Here is a 27,802-nt window from a genome sequence, read left to right as displayed (position 1 = left end):
TCCTGTCCATGTTCTTTCGTTCCCTGCATTGTATGTTTTATTCTGATGTCAGTGTTCTCATGCCTCCTTTCTCAGTGTCAAAACCTATTTCTGGGTTGGCGTGTACACTTCTCTACGCACAAAATAGGTACTTTATTTGCATGGATTATAAACATTCATCTATTTCACTATATTATTTTCTCACAAGCTTTGCTAAAGATTGAAAGTCTATGAATAAAAGAAATGCCATATTTATTTGCTGTGTAGGTCAATAATGCACTCCTGTTTCTGTAGACAATAGTATTTTCCTTTATGTTTGCTGTATAGTTATTCTGATGTCTGTCTGTGCAGGTTTATGGAGTTCTGGTGGTTCGCAAGCGGCGCTCTCTATTTGGCTCCCAATCGTGTTGTGCTTCCTCATCTTTTCCTCCATTCTGGGATTCCTTCTCTACCAGAGGCCTCACGAGCTCAGGTATCGTACATACATCTAACTTATCAAAGAAAAAGGTCAATGGATAAGTAATGCTAATAACTGTATGGTCAGTGGAAAGGCACCCACTAGTACCTCAAATATTGCATGCTTGCAGTGCTTAAAAAAGTTGTTTTTACAAATGGCTATATAGATCAGCGGTGGAAGTGATTGGTGATAAATGGGTCGAATGCAATGACAGTATATCACACATACTTACACATTTTTTATATGACACATATTTTCAGTTTTAGGAAGGAGGGCAGATTCGAAAAGCTTTTGTCTATTAGCTGGCGTGGTTTACTCCTGAAAATACAAGGGTAAGTCAGTAGGAAGACACCTTTTTAGGGTCAGACCGCCGAAGAGGTTTAGATGTGCCCAGAATCACACAATGTGTGGAAAGATCTCACAACGGAAAGCAGACTTTTCTAACCAGAAACTTAGATCCTAGATCAAATCTCCTCGTAACGATATATTTGACTTCCTGTTCAACCCATTTTTACGTCTGCCCATGGGCATCCGCAGAAATTTTTCCAGGGGGGGCAAAATATTAACGTCATCATCATCCTCCCACATGATGTGTTCCAGGTGGGGCACAAGAAACACTGGGGCACAGGAGAAGCCATAAGGGGCAGGGAGCAGGCTGCATATGATCTCATACACCATAGGGTTATTATGGCACAGCCATCTCTTTCTTTTGTGGCTTTTGGTAGATATCATTCACACCTTCTAGCAGTTGGCATCAGATAAAAATGTACCACATTACGCTGCAGCCCTATTTTTGCTGCATAATTTAGTTAACACTGTGACATAATTTTATCCTCCATTGCTGCATAATTCCGTGGCCCCAAAGCAGACAGCACATGTTAAAAGTGCTTGTGCATGAAGAAGAGACCCTAATGCTTTCAAACTTAGTTTGGTGTGCGTGCAAATCCTGCATTGCCGATCCCTGGTGAGTTTCACTACTTCTGCAGAAACAAGGCCAACTGAGGTACCAATGGATGAGGCGGACTAGCTCAGGGTCCTGTGACCTCAGTGATTCTGTCGCTCTAGCGTGTGCTGCTTCGTAGGCCTGCCCAGAAGACTGAAGGTGAACTTCGGTATGGATTGTGAGGGACAGACCTTCAAGGGTAACCCACGTTTGACAAAGCTAGGGACATGCTGGTGCTAACACACCAGGGCTTCTAAGGTCTAGCGGGGCCTTCTAAAGTATAGCATGGGAATGTGCTCCCTTTGGAGAGAAGGTGAACCTGGTTCCCCAGTTCCAAATTCGGCAGCTCTGGCCATAGTGCCACATCTTCTCCCCCACTGAACACCCTACTCTTTCCCAAAAAAAACTTCAGATGCAATCCATTTGCGTTCCGCTATAAACGCCTGAAAACAACTCAATTCAAATTATGCACTAGACAAGAGTAATATTCTGTCTGAAAAAACAGTAACAACCTCCTGGAAAAAGCAAATACATACAGGGAATGCAGGACTGAGAAAAGTATGTGAAATGTAAGCAGGAACAATATGCTTACCTTAATGCTTGTGCACTCGTTATTCAGAAATCAATGAGTGTTTTTGCCTGAAAAGCTAAGGACATGACTACAGGGCTACAGGGCCCGGAGGGGATCCATTTCAATGGCCATTGCTTAAATCCTTACAAAACATAAGGAGTATGGTTTTAAAATACCACATTCGTGAACATAAAGCCTCAGTACACTACACATTTCATAAACTAATAAAAGGAAAACTGCTGATAAGGATCACATGAAACATTTTCTACACCATGCATCAACCTCTAAATCAGGCTGTGGGCTGCTGGGACATCAGAATAAGAAGTGTTTGTGAGGCCTTGCACCACCCTTTCCTTATTACTGACCAGGAAACTTCTAACACCCTCTTCTGCATCCATCCTTCACTTTGTCATCCAGTGTTCTGTTTCTCCCTTTGCCATCGCCCTTCTCTCCCCTTTTGTTTCCTTCTCTACCGTTTCCAAACTCTTGTTTTACCCTTCTTTCCACTTAGTTTGTCCTCACTTCATCTTTTCCTTTGTTGTTTCCCTCTCTTTCTCCTTCTCCCTTAATGTGTTTATCTAGAATGATTTCCCTCCCCCTCCACTCTAGCCTCTTTGTCTCTTTTCTCTTGTCAATCATTTCTCCCTCTTTCCTCTTCCCCTCTACATCTGTCTCTACTCCCCACTCCGTCTCTTATTTCCTTTTCTCTTTCTTTTTATCTCTCCTTTCCTTTTGCCCCAACATAGGTTAATTAATTATTTTATTGAAACTTTGTCAAAATCGAATTTCGTTTTACCCATTTCTAGTCATATTTTTCTTCAAATCTAAAGTTATCTGATATAACTTTACATTTGAAAAAAAATATGACCAGAAATGGGTAAAAGGAAAATTCGATTTTGACAAAGTGTGTATTATTTCTGAAGTTCCATTTCTCTTCGAGGTGCACAGCACCCTCCTCATTTCATAAACATATGGAATTTCATTAGAATGACACTCCCAATCTACATCTGGTATCTATAGCTCGTATGTCACTGCACATTATTTTAAACCAAGACAGCTGGCATTAGCCCTCCGCCCCGCAAACTCCTCCTGCAGCTTTACTAGCGATCGTTGTGGGGGTCGCTGCGAGGGTCTCAAGCCAGCGTCCCCTGTGCTGCTCAAAAGCATCAGCAGCTCCCCGAGGACTCTGTTACCTCCTGAGCTCTGGGGTGTGAGGAGATGCGCCATGCTGTGCCTCCACTGTCGGTCCATTGTCATTCTGCCCATGACAATGGAATGCCCGACTGTGGCTTGCTAAAAGTCACAGCCAATCGGTATCAGCCTTTCGGGTTGTGCGCCAGCAGGAAAGTCGGTGCTGGTATGTGGACCTGGTTTTCCACTTCTGGATGGCCTTGGGGGGGCCTGGCCTACCTTCTAGAACCGGGCCTGGATCCAGGGGGGGTAAGCGCCCCTCCTCCCCCCGGACCCCCCCCCCCCCCTCCTCCCCCCTGTGGACGCCCATGCCTATCTACGGCCACATTTAGACAATTCATGTGGGTTTTCTGGACAAGGAATATTAAAACGCCGTCCTGGAAAGCTAACACAAATTTTCCCTGGGTGCTCTTCATGCTTCCTTTATCTAGCTCCATCCCTCTCCACAGCTGTCAGATATATACTTTTATATTGCTGTTTTTTTCTTTTTCTGTTCGCATGTGCATTCTTCCTTGTAAGACAAACTCAGTAGTTGAAGCCAGACTATACTATGCAGTGCAAAGCTGTAGCTTCAGTCTTTACACATCAGGATAGGTTCCGGAAACATCAGGTTCAACTGCAGGTTGCAAGTATATGTCTACAAGATACTCGTCCTCTCCCCCACCCCACACGCCCCTCCCGCCCTCCCCGCCCCAAGAGCAGGGCTCACGCCCGCTCAGCCTCTGGTCAGATGATCACTGATACAGCAGCATTTCAAGCAGATTAACATCATGGTGACACATGGACCCATCGAACACAAGGAAAGCAAGATGCAACGCTCCCTTCTTTCATCTTGCTTACACAGGAGTTCTCCCTCTTGCCAATCTTCACAGGTGCAAAATACCCAGTGGCGGCTGGAGACCTTTGAAAGTGATTGGGCGTAAACGTTGAGAATGTGTATTGTCGCGAGTGAAGGAAACAACCCTGATTGACAAAAGGGGAGCAGGGATAGGAGGCTCTCACCTCAAGAAATATTTGAAAAAAAGTAGCAAATGGTGCAATTTAAAGCCCATTTCAGAAAGCAAGAAGATTTTAAAGTAATTGTGAACGTGTAGTCTTGAAATATTTAAACACATTAAAAACTGTCCTATATCGTACTGCATTACTTATGTTCAGCAACTACTGTATTGAAGTATGATATAGCGTCTTGGCGCTAGTGACTTTAACCAGGGAAAATCAACTGCATATAATGAATTTCAAGGACATGGATAGTGGAAAAAGCCATGTTTTGAGCTGTTTCCGAAATATCATCTGGGTCTGCTTGTTTCTTAGGAGCCCAGGGTGCCGGTTCCATAGCTTGCAGGTTGCATGATCTGTAGTGTGCAAATTGTACAGTGCAACAAACAATGGGTTTGCATTCCTGAGTCTGAAACATCACTTACCCACTCTGTACTGCTCTATACTAAGTAAAAATTCCAAAGTAAAAACAAATTGATTTGTCTGTGTTTGTTTCAACTGGTTGTGCGTGTTCCCCATTCCTGCTTCCATCCATGCCATCCACTTTGCCTGCCTGCAATATTTTAAAACAGCATGATTGAAAATAATCGCACTATAGCTGTCACCCTTGATTTGCAACACATAGGGCTCTCTTAACAATGCAAGTGAAATAGAAGTGGCTCAGGCGCTCCCTGTAAATGAACCAATCACCAACATTTTACATGTACTAGAAAAAAAAACAGTGAGTCGTTCACAGATCAACACCTCAGCTGAAATCAAATGCTTGTTTTCTTTGCAAGGTAGACAACTTCAAATGAACGCGAGCCGTGTCAGAGATGTAATTTAGAAAACACAAAGTAACTATGGGTCTAGATGAGTTAGTAATTGTGAAGGTCTGACCACCAACCTGATCTTAACTAAAGCATAATCCAAAATAGTAAGTGATGCTTCTCGGGTGTGAAAGTACCCATCAGATATCGTTTGGTGCCGCCCTTGTCATCACTTGGGAATCCTTACACTGAGGAGGATATTACTGCATCCAACAACAAAAATAGACGGATGCCCCAGTGTAACTAAGGGTCTATAAGGGTAACCTCACAATTATACCTGAAAAACAGGTTATGTTTACTCCATTGTCAGAAAAGCATAAAGAAAACAAAGTACAGCGTTTGCATAATTTTGGAATGAGTACAACATTTGTAGTCCTACTAGATAACACAATGCAACCATGTGCTATACAATATTGGCTCCCATCACACGGTGGGGGATAAGAGTAGAAGTACTTCCCATACAGCACTCAGGAGTAAGGCCCACCCCTCCAAAGCCCTGCTCCCTCTCAAACCCTGCCCCTCTTCTCACACAGTCACACTGGTATATTTCATATCGGTACCCTGATATAGATCCATGGACATTGTACACTTTCCCTACATCATCTCCCCGTCATTTCATATGAACGAGCCTTGTAAGGACATCACTCCAATAAGGACAGACTGCCTAGTATGGACATAACGCCTCATAAGGACTGTAGCCTTTTATGGACTAAACCTTTCACCTAGTTCCATGTAGAGGGTGAGTTTTTCCCAATCGATATTGCCGAGACGTCATCCTTAGCACATATGAATAATTTATGAGTACACGCTACAGGAGGTCCACTTCACCACTCCCATCAACGTACAACGTACAAGGTTTAATCCCTAACATCATCCTCATACTAAACAATGGGGAACATACGCACATACACTGTATAAATACAACACCTCTTGCTATCAGTAAGCAGGAGGGAAACAAGACTTCAAGGCCGACACACTGACCAGAGATGCTGCAGCTGCGACATGCTATCTCTCCAGCTGACAGTGGTTTGATGATCCCTTGCTCCAGGTCAAGTCCAGGACGAAGTCCCACACTCTCACTATTCAGGTATGGGGGTTTGACTAAATCCTAGTGGGATTCTTGGCTTTTAGGCTTAGGCACTTAGGCTTAGGCTCTCTCGCACCTACGCACATGTTAGGTACACTTGGGTATATCTAGACAGGCATCTTAGGAGTACGCACCTTATTTCATATTCATGTATATGTTCATGACTATTGCAAAATGGTAGAACAATATTATTTATTTCTATTCACTGTACTGCTGGTTCTATATCTCTACCACTGTATTACAGTTGTAGCAGAGCACTTATTTTACATGAGAAGAACAATGGAGCAATAAATTCTCATTGTAAACACACTTGACTGTTTCTTCTGAATATCTCTCTGTGAGCAAAACAAGCAAGCGCGAGTGACTGGGTGAAAAGTAGTATATTGTTTCCATGAGTCTGACGTTATTATGTTCCGAAATTGCACAAACTAATCTCTCTGATAACAGGAGATTCTAGTAGCACTGCGCGCTAGCTAATGCGAAAATATAGTCTGACATATTCAGTGGGGGTGTACTGAGTCAGTTTGCCACCAAGCCCACAGTATATGTTGACTGTAAACAGCATAAGTCGTGCAAGAAAGGGTACTATCGGAACTACACTACAACATGTTTTTAAAAGTTGGCTGGTCTTCATTTATGCAACTGGTCCAAGGTGCCAGAATTTCACAAAACTCTGACACAAATTAGTACGCATGGTCATCCAGAGCTCTATTTCCTCAGGCACTAAAGGACATTGGACCTGATTTCATGTTTGGCTGAAGGTTGAAAGTTTGCTTACTTGCCTTCTAATGATTCAGCTTACTGCAAGAAAATATTAACATGAAGGTACCACAAGCTTTAAATAACATTAAATCTGTTTGCAATGCAGGAGGAAGTGCTCATGTCTCTTGTTTTCCATTTCCTCACAGACAATGTTACAAATTTACACGTTCACAGAACGCATCATTACATAGAGAACAGGAGAATACTGAGGTAAGAGAAATATTTTATTAATCTCTGTATGTCACTGCTCAAGAACTACGTTTCGAACAAGCACATGAGGGCAAACTAAATTCTCTCAGCAAGGAATACATCTGGGGTTAGCACTGTTTGATATTCGTGAACAAGGGAGAATGAAATAAGGTATGGTTGTAAAAAGTGACTTTAAATACATTTCTGATATGTGTCTATGGAGACGTGGTGTTTATGATATATATTATGTGGCTTAAGTTGCTTCTCCCAACACCTTTCACCATGCCACAAAATGGAACAAAGCGGTGAAGAGGAAATCCTGATACCGAAATTCTGATTCAAACTTGTACAACCTCCAGCTCCCAGGTTCAGGCAGATGTGGCAGATTCCACAAGAGCCACATCCCCGAAGATTCACAGTTTTGAGATAAAGGAGAACAGCTAGCAGACCTTCTTCCTATGTGTTGACACAAAGGCGCATAGCCATTCTCCCTCCCGCATTCAAGACATGGTGTCTCGTGGGAGTAGCTTGCAAATCTATCGAAGGGTCAGCACTTCACATCCTCTAGCATGGCAGGCCCGAAGGCCCATGCACGCAGCACCCTCCATCATGTCAGTTGGTTGGATGTATGATAGCAGGTTTTGCATTTTGTAGAATGGGAAGCACCATGGTCATCTTGTGCACCCTCTAGCATTGCACCATCACTGATATCACACAGAGCTCATCAGTGTGTCTGTGAGGAAGTGAGTTCTAGCTAGGCTTAATTCCTGACTACTTCAGCCTGGTGTTGGTGCACAGGTAGCCTATTACAGATGTAACCTTTAATACATAAATACAATACTTTGGTTATGACCTATACTGGTCTTATAGGCCACAATTACATTTATACATATTTTGTTTATACACAACCCTATCATTTATTTGAAAATTACAAAAGAAAAGTTCCCATTGCTCTTTGACTATTTTTGAGTCTGTTATTCTTTAATGTAAGCCTGTAGTGTTTACTGCATTCACACTGTATCTGCACCAAAATTCCAACTTCGCATTGGCCTAACCTAGAGAAATGTTTGATGCCTCTTGCTCTAGGTTAACAAAGGTACTCAGTGGAAACATAATATTAATTAGGCCATATTAGCATTCCTTAAAGCACTCCCCAACACGATCTTCCCTGCTACCCTCAAAAACAATTGCACCATCAACAGCTTCCCCCCATCAGTCCTGAGACATTTCAAGAGCTCCTTGCTAAAGTCAAATCCGGCTCCCCCTCAGACAGTTGCCCCCCTCACATACTAAAATACTGCTTCTCGGCTCTCCCAGATCCTGCCCTCACCCTCCTGAATTACTCCTTATCATCTGGCCAAGTCCCCTCAGCGTTCAAGGAAGCGACAGTAGTGCCATTCCTGAAAAAACCAGGGGCTGACCCCACATGCATGTCAAACTACTGCTCCATCTCCCTACTCCCCTTCTTAGCAAAGGTGATGGAGGCACACGTAGCCAGATGCCTATCTGACTTTCTGGAGGAGTCCAACTACCTCGAGCCCCACTAGGCAGGTTTCCGGCCTGCGCACTCGACGGAAGCCGGCATACTCACCGTACTGGACACACTTCGCAACTGCGCAGACAATAACTCCCCCCAGGCTTTGGTGCTCCTGGACCTCTCGGCCGCCTTTGACACAGTCGATCACACCATCTTAATCGACCGTGTCGGCCAGGCCGGCATCCAGGGCACAGCGGCCAGCTGGCTAAGACCTTTCCTGGAGAACAGATCCCAGGCCGTCCGCCTTAACAATCTGGTCGCCCCCAAACAGAGAATCACCTGCGGTGTCCCACAGGGCTCCTCCCTGTCCCCCCTCTTGTTCAACCTCTACATCTTCCCCCTAATTCAGTCCCTCAGAGATAGGAAGGTGAAGGTCTTCAACTACGGAGACGACCTACAATTGCTCTTCAAGATAAACAACACTGAGAGTTCAATTACCAGCTTCCAGTCTACCATGAGGTTCATCCAACACTGGATGGACCAAAACCATCTTAAATTAAACCCTGGCAAGACTGAGCTGGTAGTTACAGGGGACAGTCCCAAGTACTGGGGCCCACATTATTGGCTTTCAGAGATGGGTTCCCCACCTTCTCCCTCACCATCGGCAAAAACACTCGTAGTCACACCAAACAGCGATCTCTCACGGAAATCGCAAGTGGGTCTCGTAGTCTTCAAATGTTTTTTCCAACTCAGGAAAATAAGAAAGGTTCATCGTCTCCTTACACCAGAGGCCCTCACCTAAGTGGTGATAATAATAATAATAATATTAATAAAATCATTTATAAAGTGCCTGGTTACACTATATCAGTGTGTCCCCGCTCTATGGATACAGTCCAATAAGTGAGCATGCCTACCAACAATCATCGCAGTAAAAGGATAAAGAGACTCTACGACAGGGATTAGGCTCGGGGGAAGATGTGTATTTTAAGTTTGAGCCGGAACCTTGCTTCCGACGGTTCCATGCGAAGTTCAATGGGGAGTTTATTCCATCGTTTACAAACAAGGTACCTAAATGAGCGACCTCCCATTCGGGCTTTATAGATGCGGGGCCGCCGAAATAGCATGCTTCCCATAGATCTCAGATTACGTTTGGGGCAGTGAATAGTCAACAGCTTTTGAAGATAATTAGGGCCTTTAACTTGAGCAATACGGTGTGTAATACACAATGCCTTGAACAAGATGCGTTCCCGTATAGGGAGCCAATGAAGAGTCGCTAAAGCCTGCTTCCCTGATGTTCTTCTGGGCAAGTTCAGGACCAGTCGGGCCGCCACATTTTGCACACATTGCAGCTGTTGTATCCCATTCTTGTTCAGACCAATTAACAAAATGAACAAGGAATTCCTGTAGTCCAGATGGGGGGTAACTAGGGGATGTATGAAAGTTTTCCTAGTATCAATGGGAAGAAGGTCAAGTACTTTGCGTATGGTTTTCAGAATGCCATAGCATTTGCCTGACAGCCTGCCAATGTGCTGTCCAAAGGAGAGGCTAGTGTCCAAAAGGACCCCCAAATTCTTCACTGTCCCTGATGGGGAGGGTGTAGGCCCAAGCTCAGACGGCCACCAGGCCGATGACCAAATAGAAGGTGCTCTTCTGATCACCAATAATTCGGTCTTATTCCCGTTAAGGCGCAGGCAGTTATTATTCATCCAGCTGGCAACAGCCGTAAGACAGGTAGAAAATTTGGCTGCCACCTTGGCCTGGCCTTGGGCTAAGGTGATCACCAATTGGGTATCATCGGCATAAGTGACAATGTCCACTCTGTATGATTCCACAATTAGTGCCAGGGGTTCCATGTACAGATTGAATAACGTCGGGCCCAGACTCAAGCCCTGTGGAACCCCGTGCCTTAGCCATCGGATAGAGGATTTAAACGGGGGGCAGTGTACTTGAAAACTTCTGTCCCTCAGAAATTAGCATATCCACTCATGAGCCGATCCCTCAACTCTAATTTCAGTGAGGCGAGTCAGCAGCGTGGTGTGCGACGCGGGGTCAAACGCTGCACTCAAGTCCAGTAATACCAAGGCCGCAGTCTGTCCCTATTCCACTTTTTGCCGCAGACTCTCCGTAGAAAAGAGGAGAGCTGTTTCGGTTGAATGTCTGGCCCTAAAGCCAGACTGTGAAGGATGAAGACGCTGACCTTCTTCCAGAAACTTCATAAGCTGGATGTTTGCAATTTTTTCCACTACCTTCATGCAAAACGGGAGAAGCAAAATAGGCCGGAGATTCTCCAGCTCAGATATATGGAGATTTGCTTTCTTTTTTAAAGGGATAACCTGAGCCCTTTTCCAATCATCCGGCACATACCGTTCCTGAAAGGATAGGGAGGCCATGAGAGCAATATCTTCAATCACAACTTCTAACTGGTTCTTAAAACTCTTGGGCGGGGCAGCATCATTGGGGGAGCCTGATTGAATACTGCACACAATACTCAGCATTTCCCGTCTAGAAGGGACTTCGAAGCAATTTAAATGGACGTCCTCGGTGAGCTTTGCGCAACTCTTAGGATCACTTGTATACATGCCGGCCCCAGCCGGAAAGGAGTCATATATTTTTTCCACCTTTTTCACGAAATGGTCTGCAATCAGCTCACAGACCTCATTGGAAATGGTATCTTGAGCCGCAATCCTAGAAGGGGTAGTAAGCTCCTTATATATAGGGAATAATTCCTTAGAAGGATTCTCTGCTGACTCTATTCTCTCCTTGAAGAATACTCCTTTCGCTATCCTTATCAATTTGTGATATTTCTTCAAGTTATACTTATATTGTTGTATGTGAATTAATCCATATTCTTTACGCCAAATACGTTCCAGGTTTTTACATGCTGATTTAGCTGCCATAAGCTCCTTGCTAAACCATGGAGCAGTTTTATTCTGCCTAACAGGGGCCTTGTTTGTCTAGGGTGCCACATTGTCTAATGCCTTCACCATCCACTCTTCGTATACTCTCCAGACCTCACTCAGAGTATCACTTAACGGTGGAGGTTCTAGCATCAACGCCAGCTTATATGCTTCCTGGGTGAATTTTTTCCAGTTCCTGTGTTTGGGGAGTAGAGGTTTTCTTTCTGTTAATTCTATGGAGCGGTGTTTCACGGAAAACGGTATTAAGCAATGGTCAGATCAGGGAACCCTGGTCGGAGACAGAACCTCCACTCCTTCCCAGTTAGCAAAAATAGGGTCTAACAGGTGGCCCAATTCACGCGTGGGGATAAGTGATGAAGTTCCAGCATCAAAGGTTTCAAAGCGGCCGTGACCCCCTGCACCTCCCTACAGTTAGCATCCTCAAAGTGCATATTTAAGTCACCCAGAATCAGGAGCTTACTGTAACGTAGAACAGGCTGAGTGAAAGCTTCTACCAGGCCATCTATAAATTGTGAAGCCGAACCAGGGGGCCGATATATAAGAAAACCATTAATAGTGTAATTCGGGGAGGCTTTAATAGCGAAAGATCCTGCCTCACTATTCGTAATGTTTACTGAATCAAGAACACACGCTAGCTCCTGTTTGTGGATCAGTGCAATTCCCCTCCTCGTTGGACTCCCCTATCAATTCTTAGCAGACCATATGCTAAAGGCAGGGCTTCTAGAATCTCCAGGGTAGATGACTCGTCTAGCAAACTGTAACAAATTGAAGTCTTTAAGTCCAGTATATGACACAGATTAGGTTTATTGAAGATAAGATTCAGGTCAGGTAGATAAAATAGAATAAAGTAGATCCAATAATAGAAACCCCACCAGGAGCAGATGGACTCCAGCTCAGCCTCAGATGTAACTGTCCCTGCTTTAAACATACACAATTGGAACACTATGTGACATCATAGATGCCTGCTGAGCAAGTAATGACAATCACTAAAGAAGGACAGAGAAGAAATGAAAACAGGATACAACACATCTTCCCCTTGACAAAATAAAACAAGATAAGAAGAAAAATAGATAAAGAAACATACAGCACATATACAGTAAAAAGACTGGTAAAGTAAAAGAAAGAGATAGAACATCAAATGGTGAAAGTACGAAAGAAAATACAGTCACCCATAAGGTCAAAATCCACAAGAATGGAAATGAGTGGATTTGACAAATTAAATGCGAATTTCTCTAAAACATTAGAGCATATAAATAATTCATATCAATGAGCAATCACTGCTCTTTAAACACCCAACAATTTGAACACCTCTAAACCTTAGAGCACTTTGTGGTTCAATAAATAGATAAAACATAGCGAACAGGAGTGCTGTAACAAATGAGCAACCTGCGTCTCTCTAAGCATAAAAGATAGCGAACCCCTGTGGTTCTACAAATGAAACATAGCAAACACCTGTGGTTCTTTAAACATCCAACAAACTGAACTCCTCTAAAAACATTTAGAGCACATAAGTGGTCCAGAAAATCACTAAACTCTACAAAACATTGAAATTTGTAAAACAAGGTTCATCATTAGATGCAAACCATAAACATATAAAACCTAGAAGCACCTAGAACTCCTCACAACGTACACATTCAATAAGTCCCCTGAACAACTAAATGAATGTAACTGCAAACACACATCTTGAATTGAAAACTGAGCACCTCAACCTTAGTTGAGCATATGAATGGCTCATTCCAGTAAAGAAACTAACTCACCAGAAATTTGAATTAAAAACAACAGAGCACCTCAACCAACGTTGAGCATAAAAATGGCTCCCTCCATTAACACCTTCGATCCTCATGACGAGCTCAGCTCGTCATGAGGTACACCTCTCGTACACTCATGACGAGCTGAGCTCGTCATGAACAATGGGAATAAATTGGGATCAGCACAGGAGGGGAATACCATCAGCATTGATGGTGTTAAAGATACTATCTCACTGTGGTATTATCAGCTCCAATACACACATGCAAAATTAAAACGACTAAACACCTCAACCATTAAAGATACTATCTCACTGTAGTATTATCAGTTCCAGTATATACATTAAAAACAACATAAATAATATGCACTCCTTCCCAAAAACACATGTATGAGACTCTACCACCTCTTTCATAAAACTAAATACAATAAAATGTTAATATTCCCTTAAGCAATAAAATGTGTAAACAAACTCCGGTGAGCGATCTCTCACCCGAGGTCTCTGTCTTTGAATAAAATGAACATAAATACCATAATTTCGTATATATGACATAATATAGAAGAAGCTCCGGTCCGAAATTTTGATCCAATGCCTTGCAGAGGTGTTGTCATGGTGATATTATCTAAAATGGCCGCAGACGTCGTAATTGCGTCCTTTTTACGGGAAGTTGGACTTGTAGAAGCAACGTGAATGACGCGATGCAAGCATTGTTTTCATCTGGGATCAAACACAGTCATTGACGTAAGACTTCTGAAGGTAACAGTAACTTGGCTTAACTGTAGAAATACTTCAATTTTGTGAAGTCCGATGAGGATTGAAATATTGTTTAAATAGTTATTAAAACGCTGTAATCACACTGCCAAACATCGCAACTGACTTTGAAAACAAAGATTATCAAAATCTCCCTATACTCGTAGGAAGGTAGGAAACTAAGCACCCAAACAGTTCCACTAGATGGCGCTTGATCCTCACACAGTCACACATTACTTGCAGACGATAAATTTGAAAAGACAGTTTCATTTCCAGCTTCAGTGTAAATATTGCCACTTGCTCCTCACGCTGTCATCACAGTTTAAATATAGATCAACAAACGATCTCTTATACTTGTAATAAGGCAGGAGGCTTCAGTGCGAATATTACTGGTTGCAAATGCCAAGTGACACAATCACAATTATGGTAATTGTTAACCATTGAAACACACTGATTTTTACTTCACCTTTTCACCTCTTCTTAACGGTGCTTTGCTATGCTAACAATGTCATTAGTCCGTGTTCATAAACTTGTGACAGTCTCTGATAGCAGTTGAAACGCCGCACTCACAGTTTGCCTTGCTCTGCCTTTCATTAACAATTAAACACGCAGCGATGTATCAGGCACTTCCTTAATTACAGCATCATTTTTCTTGACAAGTTTTCTTCTTGTCAGGCTGCACATCATTTTGCCAACAACTACGTGTGTAAAAGTGCTCAAATCCTCTGCCTTCTCTTTGGCAAGGTTGTTTTCTCACTTGTAATATCTAATATTGCCCCGGTTACTTACCGTAATCTTCATTACTCCGAGTATAGTCTTCCTCGCCACATGACTTACAAAGTGAGCTTCAGCTCCACACCAGAACCCTCCAAAGCAAAAGTTAGTCTCCCATGCCTCCCATCCCTTCCCAACATGGCCAACCCCTATCACCCCTGACCTCTATAAGAGGAGGGCCGGCCCAACCCATCAGCCTGAAACAACCAAGCACAAACATGAAGCCGATAGCCAGACAGGGAGGGAGGGATGGGATCTCACGTGGCGAGGAAGACTATACTCGGAGTAATGAAGATTACCGGTAAGTAACCGGGGCATTACCTCCTCGTTAGTCTTCCTCGCCACATGACTTACAAAGTGAGCACATACCAAAGCCAAGCGGCTTAATGGAAACTCACGAAGAGAACAAGTAATTAGAAGGGGAAGCCAGTGAAGCAGGCAAACCCAAAAGACCAGACGAGTGGAAGGACCACCCAAAAGAGAGGCAACAACGAGCAGGAAAACCAGCCCGAGACAGAGACACCGGAAGGGCCGAAAACCCGGACCTCCAAGACACATAGGGCCACCAGAAAAACCGCCCGAATCCAAGGCCGAAGGAGGACAGAGAAGGCACAGAACCAGACCACACGGAGCCGGAGCAACAATAAACAGACCCCAGAACAGAAAGCAGCAAACCGGCCCAAACACATCAAAACCGCCCAACGGATAGCCAAAAGCGAGAGGGGAGCAAAATCCCAGTCAGAGGAACCAAAGTAACAGGGGGCCACCTCCCACAGTGGCCCAACAAAAAGCCACAGCAGAAAAGAGACGCAGTTCAACTGAAACACAGCAACACCACACGGCGGACCACCAACCGCGAGAGAGCTGAAATCGCCAGAGGACCGGAGCAGTGGAACCAGAAGCAACCAAAACAGACAGGCAGGAGCTGCAAGAACGGATAGACGTGCAGAAGGAACCCAGCACGCCAACCGAAAAACCAAAAGCACGATGGCCACCACAACCCCACCTGCAAGGAGATAAACAGGCAGGACACGATCCCCAGCCGCACCAAGGACCCCCTCGCAAGGGAGAGCGACACCAAGGAGAGAACCCAGGCAGGCATATGGCAAAACAGATCAAGTAAGTCGCAGGAAACGACTCCGAAGAGACTCCGCCACTAAGGGAACCCAACGGGCCAAACGCAAAAAGCAGAAGGCATACAAGGCCGCCCACGGAGTGGAAGGGACTAGGCCCAAGTCCAGGCCACCAGAAAGGAAGCGAATGACCACCAGAGACCCCCATGCAGAAGAAGCACAGAGAACCCGGCAGGGAGGGGAACGTAGCACAGAGCAGAGAGACCACCCGGCACAGGGACCAATCAAACCCACCCAGCAACGGTCCACAAGAAGGAAGAGAGCTGCCGAAGCGAGCACCCAGGCGACCACACAGCCAGCCAACAACCAGGACCGACCCAGCTGAACAAAGAAGAGTCGACAGGAACAGGAGTGCACAGGGAGGAAAAGCCACAGGCAGAAACACACCAAAGGCTGAAGGACAGAAGAGCTGGTCGAAACAAGCCCGAGCAACACTACCAGGGAGCAAACACAAGCCAGCAGGCCCAGAGCCCCAAAACCAGGGACAAAGAGTAAAAAGACGCAAATTCCACACAGGAAAAGCAACCCCGTGCCCCCAGAAGCACAAGAAATACCATCGAGCCAAAGCTCCATGGTCCAACACCAGCAGGAAACCAGAAAAGCACCCAGGCAAGTACCACCAACAGGACAAACTCCCCGCCCAGGCCAAACAAGCCTAGACTCCCGAAAGCAGAGGGCCAGAGGAAAGTGCCAAACCGGGAGCCCGGACAAAAAGGCAGAAAGCGCCACCACCGGGGACTCAACCGAGACCGGAACAAAAAAGACCCAGTCAAGGACAGCACAACTGTGCCAAAAAGCCAAAGGGGCCAACCCAGTAACCCCCCGGAGAACGAGGCAGGTGAAAAGCTGCCCAGAACAGAAACAAGAGGCCCCCGCAGGGCAGGGGCAAACCCTGGACAAGCCAAGGAACGGCCAACCGAAGTCAGCCGAGAAACCCACCAGCCGGGGGACTAAGCGAACCAGCACCAACCAGGAACCAAGACATGCCCCCCCAGTCTGGAAAAGACTGCAACCACCAGGCAGGGGGACACCAGAAAAGGAAGACCGCAGGCCACACCCACAAACAGGGCAGAAACAATTATATAAAAACAAGCTGTATGCCCGACCCGGGACTAAAAGGAAAGGGAAGAAACTGACACCACCAACCCAGACCGGACTGAGAAGGGACAACCCCAGGAACTGATGAAGAGGAGGATGACCCGGAACCCATGACGGCCCGTGGCACGGAGACATCCCCGGTGGGAAGAGCCCCCAAGAGAAAAGCAATGCTAAGCACCGCCTGCCAACAAGGCACAATACCAGAAACACTCCCTGCGGAAGACACCGACCAAGGAAGAGAACCCCAACATGAAAGCCAGAGGGGCAGAGGATAAACCAAGGGGGAGCATGCCAAATTACAAGCATGACACCATCGGCAAAGAGGAACAGGATGAACAGACCCCACTGGAGAAGAACAGGAGAGTCCGCCCAAAGGCGACCCCGCAAACACAGCCAAATACGCATCCGGTAGAGGAGGCGCGTATCGAACCCCGAGTACGACCAAGCCGCTACCACCAAAAGGGCGTAGACCAACCAATGAGCCACAGCACATCGGACACGCACAGACCAGCCCAACCACCGACAACAGGAGACAACAGGGTGGCATGGCAGCAGGCAGGACCCACGGAACCGACACAGAGGCCACCCAGGGCGTGAGGAGAGGAAAAACACAGCCCCCAACAGAGCCCCAACAGCCAGGAGCCGAGGAGAAGCATGACACTTAGATGACAGTGCAGCAGACGTCGGGAGCCAGGGAGCAGGAGGAGAAAGGAGGTGCCACGGCCTCTGCACAGGTCAGGAAAAAGGTAAGCAGAAGTAAAGGCAAAAGGTCATATGGCGACCACAGAAGCGGCTCAGGGAAGAAAAGACAGGCGCCAAAAAGCAGCCCGCCCCCATTAGACATGCAGAAGCCAACAACCCCCGGAAACCCCACGCGGCCGTACTACCAGGCCAGACTCCGTACAACAACGGAGAGCAGGAGGTACAGGAGCAGCAAGGCGGAAGGACCGCAGGCCCAAACCACGACACACACTCCCAACGCCAACACGGGAAAAAAACCTGTCCACCACCGCAGCACTCCGAAATAAGTGACATGGGACAAGGAAAAGCACTGGGAAACCAGGTGCCGAAAAATAGCTGGCTGATACATACCACCAACACAAAGGCACACATCCCAAAAACCATAGAAGGAGGAGAAAGAAGTTGACCTGCCGGGAACCGAACCCGGACCAAAAGGCCAGTACAGGCAGCTGCAGCAAACGCAGACCAAGAGGACAACACAGACCGCTGCAGCGAATGCGGTATCCCACTGAGAAACCCGCCAGTCAGACAGCATGGACAGGAGACGAACCCCAGTCTCGTGAGACCTTGTGACACTAGAGGCACAAGACGTACCATGGGGCTACAGCTCCCTGAACCCAGCAGCGAGGAAGAACCAAAGAAAGCAACATGGCCAACAGCACAGCAAGCAGTGAAACAGCAGGCCACATATAGGGGGGCTGAAACTCAAAGAAATAGGCAGAGTGAAGCCGCAGGGGTTCATGGAAGGGGTGACACAACAACAAAGCCCCATCAACACGCACATGGCATTTTAAAGGCCTGTGAAGTGCTCGGGTGCGGCAGTGTGTGCGTCCTGGAGCTGTCTAAGCCCAGGCCGCCCCACATGATGACTCCAATCGGAGTTGCGCGCCTGATTCACACCACCAGGCCACAGAGAGTCACACAAAATGACAGAGAGGAGAGCGCCAAATCCGTACACCGAAAACGCCCCCCCCCCCCCCCCCCCCCGCAACAGGCACACCGGAAAAAAGAGCCAAGGGCCGAGGAGGAGCTACCCACCGGAAAACCGGAGGCTGGACGAACCGTCCACGCATGCAAGCATACAAGGATATGAACCAATAACTTTGGAGTAAGAGACAATAATCATAGGGCCACTGTTACTCACTCAAACGCCAGAAAGAAAATGCAAAAAAGGCACAAGCGAGCTCCCTACAGTAAGAAAAAAGGATCCATTCAGCCAGCCCCGCTGGAAAACCAGGACCGGATCCGCAGGAGGCCGGACCCAAAAAAGGCCCCCGAAGGGGGCCCACCGCCCAACAGGACAGCCAGCCCGAAACCCGAACCGGAGCCAGAGGGCCGCAGACGCCGCCCGTGCAGTCAGGCGCCCGGGTGGGAGAGGCCGTGAGGAGAGAGCCAGCGCCGGGAATGGGGACTGTTCCGGACAACCAGCCGTGAAGACACCGAGCTCCGAGGAAAAAGAAAGGCGGAGCCGCCTGCGAGTGCCTGACACTCCTGGCGGCTGCCTCCTTCAACAGGGGCTGTGTTACCAGGCACAGTAAACATGAGCAGAACCCACAGAACCTGCAGCTCACCTCAGGCGACCGCGGAGCTCCGCTATGCCGAACTGGCGACATGATCCAGGGAGGTGCCGCCCCAGTCAGTGTTAAAAAAAACTGACAGACGCCCGACAGATAGACAGACGTATGGGACGGACACCAGGCAGGCCCCACATGGAGAGAAAACCTGTTGTAGTCGCAAACATGAAGCAGAGACACCATGGGGTTTACTGAAGTTTATTCAACCATAACACAAGACCAGCGCCCGTTGTCTTCAGCCAGCGGAACGTCACTGACCGAGACCGGCGGCGCTCACCATGGAACGTTCGGCATTCGGGACATTCCACAGTCAAGTCACAACATACCCCCCTTTCCTCTACACGCAGGTAGGGAATTGAGTGGTAAACAATGAAAGTACAGAGTTTATGGGGAGGGGAGCAGGGAAGTTAAACAACAAATCAGCCAACAAGGAAATCATGCAAGTGTGGAGGAAGTCTCCTGATCCGTAAGGGTCTCTGATGGGTTTGAGCCCTTTGAAAGTTCTGAGACACATCACTTGAGTTGGTTGCTCCTTGATCAGTGCCCAAGTTATCCCCACCGGGGCCTGGTGCCCTCGTCTCTGTACCTGTACGGGCACTGTCAAGCAATTGGCGATCATTAGCTAGCATGTACCCTGAGCATGTGTCTTTGGTGACTGCATTTCTGTTAAAGGTTTCAGAAGAATAGTCTCCAGAGCTGTACTTTGCCACTCTACGCAAGTTCCATTTATCTCCATTCTCCAATACCACATATAAGGGATGTACTTCCTTCACCTTGAACGGTCCAAGAAACTTACGCATACCTCTGACCCACCGTCCGGAACGGACTTTGACGCAATCACCAACCAGAATGTTAGATAAGTTTTTTCCCTTTTCTTGTGTGCCTTCCTGGAATCATGCACAGGAATGCTCACATCACATCACACTCACCACCATTCTTTCCTTCAATCAAATCTCGGATCCACGGAGGCACCAGTTTAGAGGCTGGTTTCCTGCCTCGCATGGCTACAAAGGGAACTACACCAGTAGTTGAATTTTCTGTTGTGCGATAAGCCCATACTAACTCGTTAAGAGTTCGTTCAATGTCAAGGTTGTTGGCGAGTGCCAGATTTATGGCGCTCTTAATCACGCGATTGGCTCTCTCTACAATCCCATTGGATTGTGGGTTGTACAAAGTGGTAAAGGAATGTTTTATACCACACTCACTCAGGAATCCCCTCATCTCACTGGAAGATAATTGGGTCCCATTGTCCGTGATAAGGACCGAGGGATAGCCTTCCTCCTTAAAAATCGTGCGCAAAACTTTGATAGTAATGCGGGTAGTTATTTCTGGAAGAAGATAAGCAATGAGCCATCGAGTATGAACATCCATAACTACCAGACCAAATCTCTTGCTGGGGTGGACACAAGGCATGGGGCCAATAAAATCAAGGCATATACGATGCCACACCACACCTGGATCCTGGATGGAACTAGGTGTAGATTGAGGTCCCACTTTAAGTCGCTTTTCAGATTCACAGCATTCACTGCACCTCTCCACTCACCTAACCACATCACCATCCATTCCAGACCACCAGAACTCGTTTCTCAACCTTTTCTTTGTTATAGTTTGGCCCAGATGCCCTTCATGAGCCAAGTCAAAGAGTTTTTTGCGAACATCAACAGGGGGAATCAACTTATCCTCACGCATGATGATCTGATCTGCAACAATAGATAACTATTACAGGGCAGCTGCGCGATTCACCAGGGACCTCACGTGTCAAAGCAGAGCAGCTCACACCAAGTGGATGCATCTGTCACCAGGACGCAGACCTGCATCCTGGTGAGATAGCCACTGTCCTATCTCACCTGGACTATGCCAATTCCCTATACCTTGGCATGCCTTTCTACCTCCTGAAGCGACTACAGATGGTCCAGAACAACGCAGCTAGATTGATCCAACCCAGCAACCAGCCACCCCATTACTTAGGAAGCTACACTGGCTCCCCGTGTCTCAACGCTGCACCTTCAAAAAAGGATGCTTGATATTTAAATCCTTTCACTGCAAAAGCCCCAATTCATAGACAACCTGATAGTCAGGCACACCCCTACCCGCAACCTAAGCTCAGCCCACCTCTCACTTCTCCAAACCCCCTCCTTCAGATGGAAGCGCACAGGAGGCTGCAGATTTGCCACACTCACTCCTTGACTTTGGAACTCCCTTACCTTCGATATCCGAGCCTCATGAAATTCAGAAGAGCACTTAAAACCTGGCTCTATAAGCAAGCCTACAACTAACGTCCTCTCAAGCCATGAATATTGCCTTTTCTACAGCGCCATGAAACCAATTGGTGTAAGTGTGCTCTAGAAATCATTCTTAATATGAACATTAACATTATAGGCCACAATTACATTTATACATATTTTGTTTATACACAACTCTATAATTTATTTGAAAATTACAAAAGAAAAGTTCCCATTTCTCTTTGACTATTTTTGAGTCTGTAAAGCTTTAATGTAAGCCTGTAGTGCTTGACTGTAAGTCTGTAGTGTTTACTGCATTCACACTGTATCTGCACCAAAATTCCAACTTCGCATTGGCCTAACCTAGAGAAATGTTTGATGCCTCTTGCTCTAGGTTAACAAAGGTACTCAGTGGAAACATAATATTAATTAGGCCAATTAGGGCACCGAACCATTTACATACTGTGCACTATGTAGCCCCCCTAATCAAGTAGTGACAAAAAACACTTTACGATCAGCCCTTCTGAATTGTAGATCTCTTCCGAGACATTCATTGGAAGTTAGCCTCCTTATTCAGGAACACGAGTTAGACATTCTGTTTCTAACAGAAACATGGCTCATGCAAGGCTCAGAAGTGGATATAGTGAACGCCCTTCCTCCTGGTTTCCTAATCCATACCCAGGACCGACCGGTGGGTCGAGGGGGAGGTGTTGCTATTCTGTATAAGAACTCGTTGGTATGCAGAGCCCAAAAAGGTGAGGTGGAGGATTGTGAGAGCTGTAAGTTTTCCTTCCAAATCTCACCTACTGTGGCGATGTCTGGGTTACTAGTCTATCGTCCCCCAGGAAGTAATGGTAACTTTATCGGCTCTTTTATGGAGACGGTAATGGTTCTTGCTGCTTCTGCGACAAACTTCATTACTTTGGGAAACTTTAATCTTCATTTCGATGACCAGGAAGACCGGTCGGCGACAGCCCTTCAATGTGACTTGAAAACCTGTGAGGTTAACCTTATAAACCTGGAGGCTACCCATAATAAGGGTCACTTACTGGATCCTATTTTTACTAGCATTACCACTATGAAAGCAGCCTCCCCGATCCCTCTTCCATGAACGGACCATTTTATGATCCCCTTTGCCTGGCAAACCGAGCTGGAGAGTCCTCCATTAGTGTCTGTGCGCCTGAAAGACCCTGGGCCAGGCTGTCTGTGGAAAACCTGTCACGCAGTCTGGAGACCTCACGCCCTTCACTAGCGAAGGACCCAGTACTGGCGGAAGCAGATTTCTGCAGATGGATGTCTAATACACTCGACTCCGTTCTCCCCTTAAGATCGGCAGGAAGGAGGGAGAAAAGATCGTGCTCCGCTCCGTGGTACACGCCAGAGCTGAGGGCTATGCGGAGGGCCTGTAAAAAACTAGAACGTGCCTGGAGGAAGAACTGGGAAGTAGCTTGTAAGACCGAATACCGAGTGGCTAAAAGGAATTACAAGCTCACCATCCGGTGCACCAAAACCCAATTCTTGGAGGAGAGAATCAGCAATGCCTCCAACTCCTCCAGAGAAACATTTCTAGTGGTCAAGGAGCTCTTGAGGGTCCCTACACCACCTGCATTAACGGATAATCTGGAAGAAAAATGCAATGATCTAGCAGAGTACTTCAACACTAAAATGGAAAAAATGTTGATTACCCTGCCCCAAATTAACATAGGAGCGGAGCCCTTCGAGGATGAGGGAAGACCTCTGAAGACCTGGGAGTCTTTTGGACCAGTCACTGAGGACGAAGCTCTTAAAGTCTTCTTGTCCGTTAAGAGTGGCTCTCCCCGGGACGTAGTCCCCATGAGGATTCTCAAACTGGTTGCCCCTTCCCTTGTGGAACCTATCACTGAGGTAATCAATGCCTCGTTAGGTGCCGGTGTGGTCCCACCCAATTGGAAGGGTGCAATAGTAAAAGCCCTCCTAAAAAAACATAGCCTAGACCCCCTTGACATGGCGAACTACAGGCCCATCTCGCTACTTCCGGGACTCACTAAAATCACGGAAAAATTGGTTAATTTCCAGCTATCCAACTTCCTTGAGTCCAACGGTGTGCTGAGAAGTTTCCAAACAGGCTTCCGCCCGGGTCAAGGCACTGACACCGCCTTGCTGGCAGTCGCGGAAGAGGCACGTTGCATTTTGGATTCAGGAGGATCAGTGGCAGTGATCCTTCTGGACCTTAGTGCAGCGTTCGACACTGTTAACCATCAAGTGTTACTTCAACGACTGTCAGATGCAGGAGTGAGGGGGACAGCGCTGAAATGGCTCAGGTCATTCCTCAGCGAACGGACCTTTCAGGTCTGGGAAGGGGGCGCACGATCGGCATCCACCCACCTCCATTGTGGAGTGCCCCAGGCTCCTCCCTGAGCCCCACATTATTCAATGTGTACATGGCCCCCTTGGAGGATGTGGTGGCTCTATTTAACATCAAAATCGTGAACTATGCCGATGACACCCAGCTGGTGTTTTCCCTCTCCCAGGCCATGGAAAATCCCCAGGTGCTACATTCCTGCCTATCCAAAGTCCACACCTGGATGGGGGAATCAGCACTAAACCTGAACGGTTCAAAGACCGAGATAATGCTGATGGGGATGAAAAGTCCCTCACTCCCCCGGTCTGCCTGGCCTAGCTGCCTGGGACCCCCCCCACAAACCCAAGGCTGAGATCAAGAGCCTTGGTATTTGGTTGGAGCAAGATCTTTCCTTCAGGACCCAGGCTACCAAACTGGCTGGTGTCTGTTTCGGCCTTCTCCGATCGGTGCGCAAAGTGCTTCCTCTGCTTCCATTTCTATCTCGGAAGCTTTTGATCCAGGGGCTGATTATATCTAGATTAGATTTCAGTAATGCAATCTATCTGGGTGCCCCCGAGATCACTCTGAACAAACTACAGCAAGTTCAGAATGCGGAGTCATGAATGCTCCACAACATCCCTATGTCACGATCGGCCAAACCCGCATTGAGGGCGCTGCATTGATTGCCAGTGCGAGAAAGGGTGACATTTAACTCTCTCTGCCTTGCACATAAAATCTTGCAAGGCAAAGGCCCTCCTGCCCTTCAAAAGCTGGTGACCACATATAAGGCAAGTAGAACACTACGCTCAGACCAACAACACTTACTCATGATCCCCAGGGTCAAAAAGGCCCGCTCTGGAGGGAGGAGATTCTCCGTAAAGGTTGCAACCCTCTGGAACTCACTCCCCCTAGGTTTGCGCTCGGAGCCATGCCTTTTGCGTTTTCGTAAACAATTGAAAACTTTTCTCTTTTGTTAAACCGCTGTGCCTCTCTCTCTCTTAATCTGTTACTCTGTTTGGTGAAGCGCTGGGATGCTCTAGGGTAACCACGCGCTATACAAAACTGTTTTAATAATAATAATAATAATAATATTAGCACTCCTTCAAGCACTGTGGATGTTGCAGGGGAATTAGCCCCTAATGAGATTCAGACTTTGAACTACCCTGCTGGATAAAGTTAATTACTCTGCTAAGTAGGTAGATCGAAGCCTCTCCCACACAGTAGGAACATTTGGAGAAGATTAACAAGCTACTGGGAGAGGAAGGAAGTGGGGAAGACATCCGCAAGAGCTAATAGACCCACACTTATGGACTAGCAAAGGGAGGCCCTTCACCAGAGAAACTATTAGAGACAGCCAGAACTCTCATATAACTTACTGTCGGGCCCCCCCTTGAAGTTTCGATGGAAGGAACCAATTTGCTCTGTAATGTAGGGAAGGAGCTAAGGCCTCTGGAGTATCTGTGACTGACCACGAGCTCACCCCTGATACATCTCACCCCCCAAATGCAGTGCAGGGGAATTAATCGGGTGTGGCGGGGTGATGTGGCAAATTTAAATTGATCAGAGATGCCCCATTCTAGAACTGAACTCTACACATCAACATTTAAACCCCTACACAAAAGAATAACTCTGAGAACATATCTGTACCTGGGAAGAATTCACCAGAAAAAACATACCATGTTGGAAGAAAGAAGACCTCAGGTTCCTGACTGCTGAACTCAAGGACACTTGTTGGCACCCAGCGACTAGAACTGAGCTTCAAAGTTCAAGTGGTTAGCCTCCTGTGTGCCTGCTTTAGGGGCACAAAAAGCTGAACGACTCCTGATTGCAGGAGGGCCCTATTGACAACTACGCACTGGGCCTTGCAGGAGAGGGTCCTGGCTGGAGAGAGACTTGGTGCCTAGAGGCTGTCCTGAAGAGCTAGGAGCTGAATGACCTTAAATAATAAACTTTCACTGTAGTTTCTAGCAGTTGAGCCTATTCATTCTTTACACTGCCAAAGGACTAGGATAGCTGCTGCTGCTTCCGTAGGGTGTTCTTTCCCAAGGAGAACAAGTAAACTAGGTTCATCCTGCTCAGAGATTTTCACCGCGCTAAAAGCAGGTTTACCAGGACCTCCCTGTAAAGGTTTCCAGCCTTGTGTAGACTTGCTGAGGTACAACTTCTAGCCTTGCCCTGCTGGAGGATTTTGAGAAATAAAACATTGGAAGATTTTGACTTACAATTTAGAGACCAATTCCAAAGATAACATTTGTGACTGGAATGATTGGCTTAGTGCATCTGACCTCGTTAAATTGCGGTTGGGCTGAACTCAGACCTACAGCCTGATTCATCAATCTCCCGTTTTGCGAGGCCCTAATAGCGAATCATAGCGAATCGCTATTAAGGACTCGCAAAACGGGATTCATGTAGGATTAGCAAAATTTTTTGCGATTCCTACTGATTCCTTATTTGCGATTAGCAAATGGCTAATCGCAAATAAGGAAAAACTCCCCATTCATTCCTATGGGCCAAAAGGCCCATAGGAATGAATGGGGAGTATTCCTTATTTGCGATTAGCAATTTGCTAATCGCAAATAAGATTGCGATTTGAAGGGTGCCAGGGGTGTCCAAAGGACACCCTGTAGCACCCCTCAAATGACATTTGACACAGGTGTTGCACACACACATGTCCAAAGGACATGTGTGTGTGTAACATGCAACTCAGAAAAATGCATTTAAATGCATTTTTCTGAGGTTTCGCAATTTACCGCGAGGTTTGACCTCGCGGTAAATTGCGGCCAGAAATTGCGAATTCGCAAAAGAAATGTGGATGATGAATTACATTTAAGGAATCTCAAATAGAGATTCCTTAAATGTAATTCCTCGCAAAATTGCGAGATCGCAATAAGCGATTTTTGCATTTGGGATGATGAATCCCAAATGCAAAAATCGCACTCGCAAAGGGCCAGATTCTCAGAATCTGGCCCTTTGCGAGCCGATTTGGCCTTGATGAATAAGGCTGGTAGTTCGTGGTGAATTGCGAACTGTGCTACATTGTAGACTTCTTTGGCATAAGCTTGCCAGTTGATTATACACAGGTATTTACTTTAGCTGTTGAATTCATATAACATGAACACATGAGCAAAAGTTACAGTAGATACTCAGGATAAAAGGACAGTTAGGGTGGGTTCATACACATTTCTTAAACATGGTTGAGTTCTGGTCCACTATTGTTCTCTTTAAACCAGGGTGCATACTGGTGTCACTACTGTCCTCTTTGTATATATATGACCTGCCTTTGTCTTTAATGAAATATACCCATACCTCCCGCTAATAAATTGTGCACCAGTAAATTCTCTACTTTATGCACAAGACCTGCTTATTTCGCATCACACCCTCATCAGTTCACAAAAAAACTACATACATTGGAAAATTACAGTAAAAGAAACTTATTGATTATTAACGCAACTAAAACCAAGGTTATGCTTTACGGAAAAAACACAACCATATTTTACATAGAGCATTTTTAATGCAAAACTGAGTAGGTTAAATTCTATGAATACTTTACGGAGTTAATTGATGTGACTACCCACTTAGCAAAGCAAGCATAACTGCGCTTGCTATGCTAAGCAAGCGCATTTAAAGTGCTGGTAATATTGCTGGACTTTTGCAGATTTTTACCACAAATATGGAGCTACTTCAGTTTTACCCTTTTTTAAGTCTTATTTGGCAAAAATTGTTCCTCATGTCACACATGGCAAATCTGAGTTCTTTTTAGACCCGCTAGCAGAATTTACAAAATATAAGATATTCAATGCCTGTTGAATGGTCTTGAACATGCCAGGTATGGTTGGTGTTAAAGTTCCGCCTCTCAAATTTGGATAGGATTCTTTATGTATTTTATTAGAAGAGACCACAATTAAACGTATTGCTACTTTTTTGCAACATGCCAGTTTGTGGCTAAAGACTGTTTTCATAAACTTAGTAAAGTGAGATATTATTTGCAGAGAAGACAAGAGTCAGATTTACTACATTATGTTCCAAGTTTGGCGTTTCAGTTGAATATGAGCACATTTTAAAAGGGA

At 46.2% G+C, this 27,802-nt stretch overlaps 1 protein-coding gene across 1 annotated transcript in view; it reads left to right on the top strand.

The window, feature by feature from the left end:
- Positions 1-27,802, top strand: part of LOC147698894 (cell surface glycoprotein CD200 receptor 1-A-like) — a 227,196-nt gene that overhangs the window by 184,229 nt on the left and 15,165 nt on the right. Inside the window, exons 4-5 of the mRNA XM_086935510.1 lie at positions 331-451; positions 6,942-7,005. Coding sequence (XP_086791636.1) covers positions 331-451; positions 6,942-7,005 — 185 coding nt within the window. The remainder of the gene's footprint in view (positions 1-330; positions 452-6,941; positions 7,006-27,802) is intronic.

This window comes from Lissotriton vulgaris, chromosome 8 (genome assembly GCF_964263255.1).
Source record: "Lissotriton vulgaris chromosome 8, aLisVul1.2, whole genome shotgun sequence".
NCBI classification, from domain to species: domain Eukaryota; kingdom Metazoa; phylum Chordata; class Amphibia; order Caudata; family Salamandridae; genus Lissotriton; species Lissotriton vulgaris.
The sequence above is the reverse complement of the archived record's forward strand: the minus strand, read 5'-3'. Positions and strand labels throughout refer to the sequence as shown.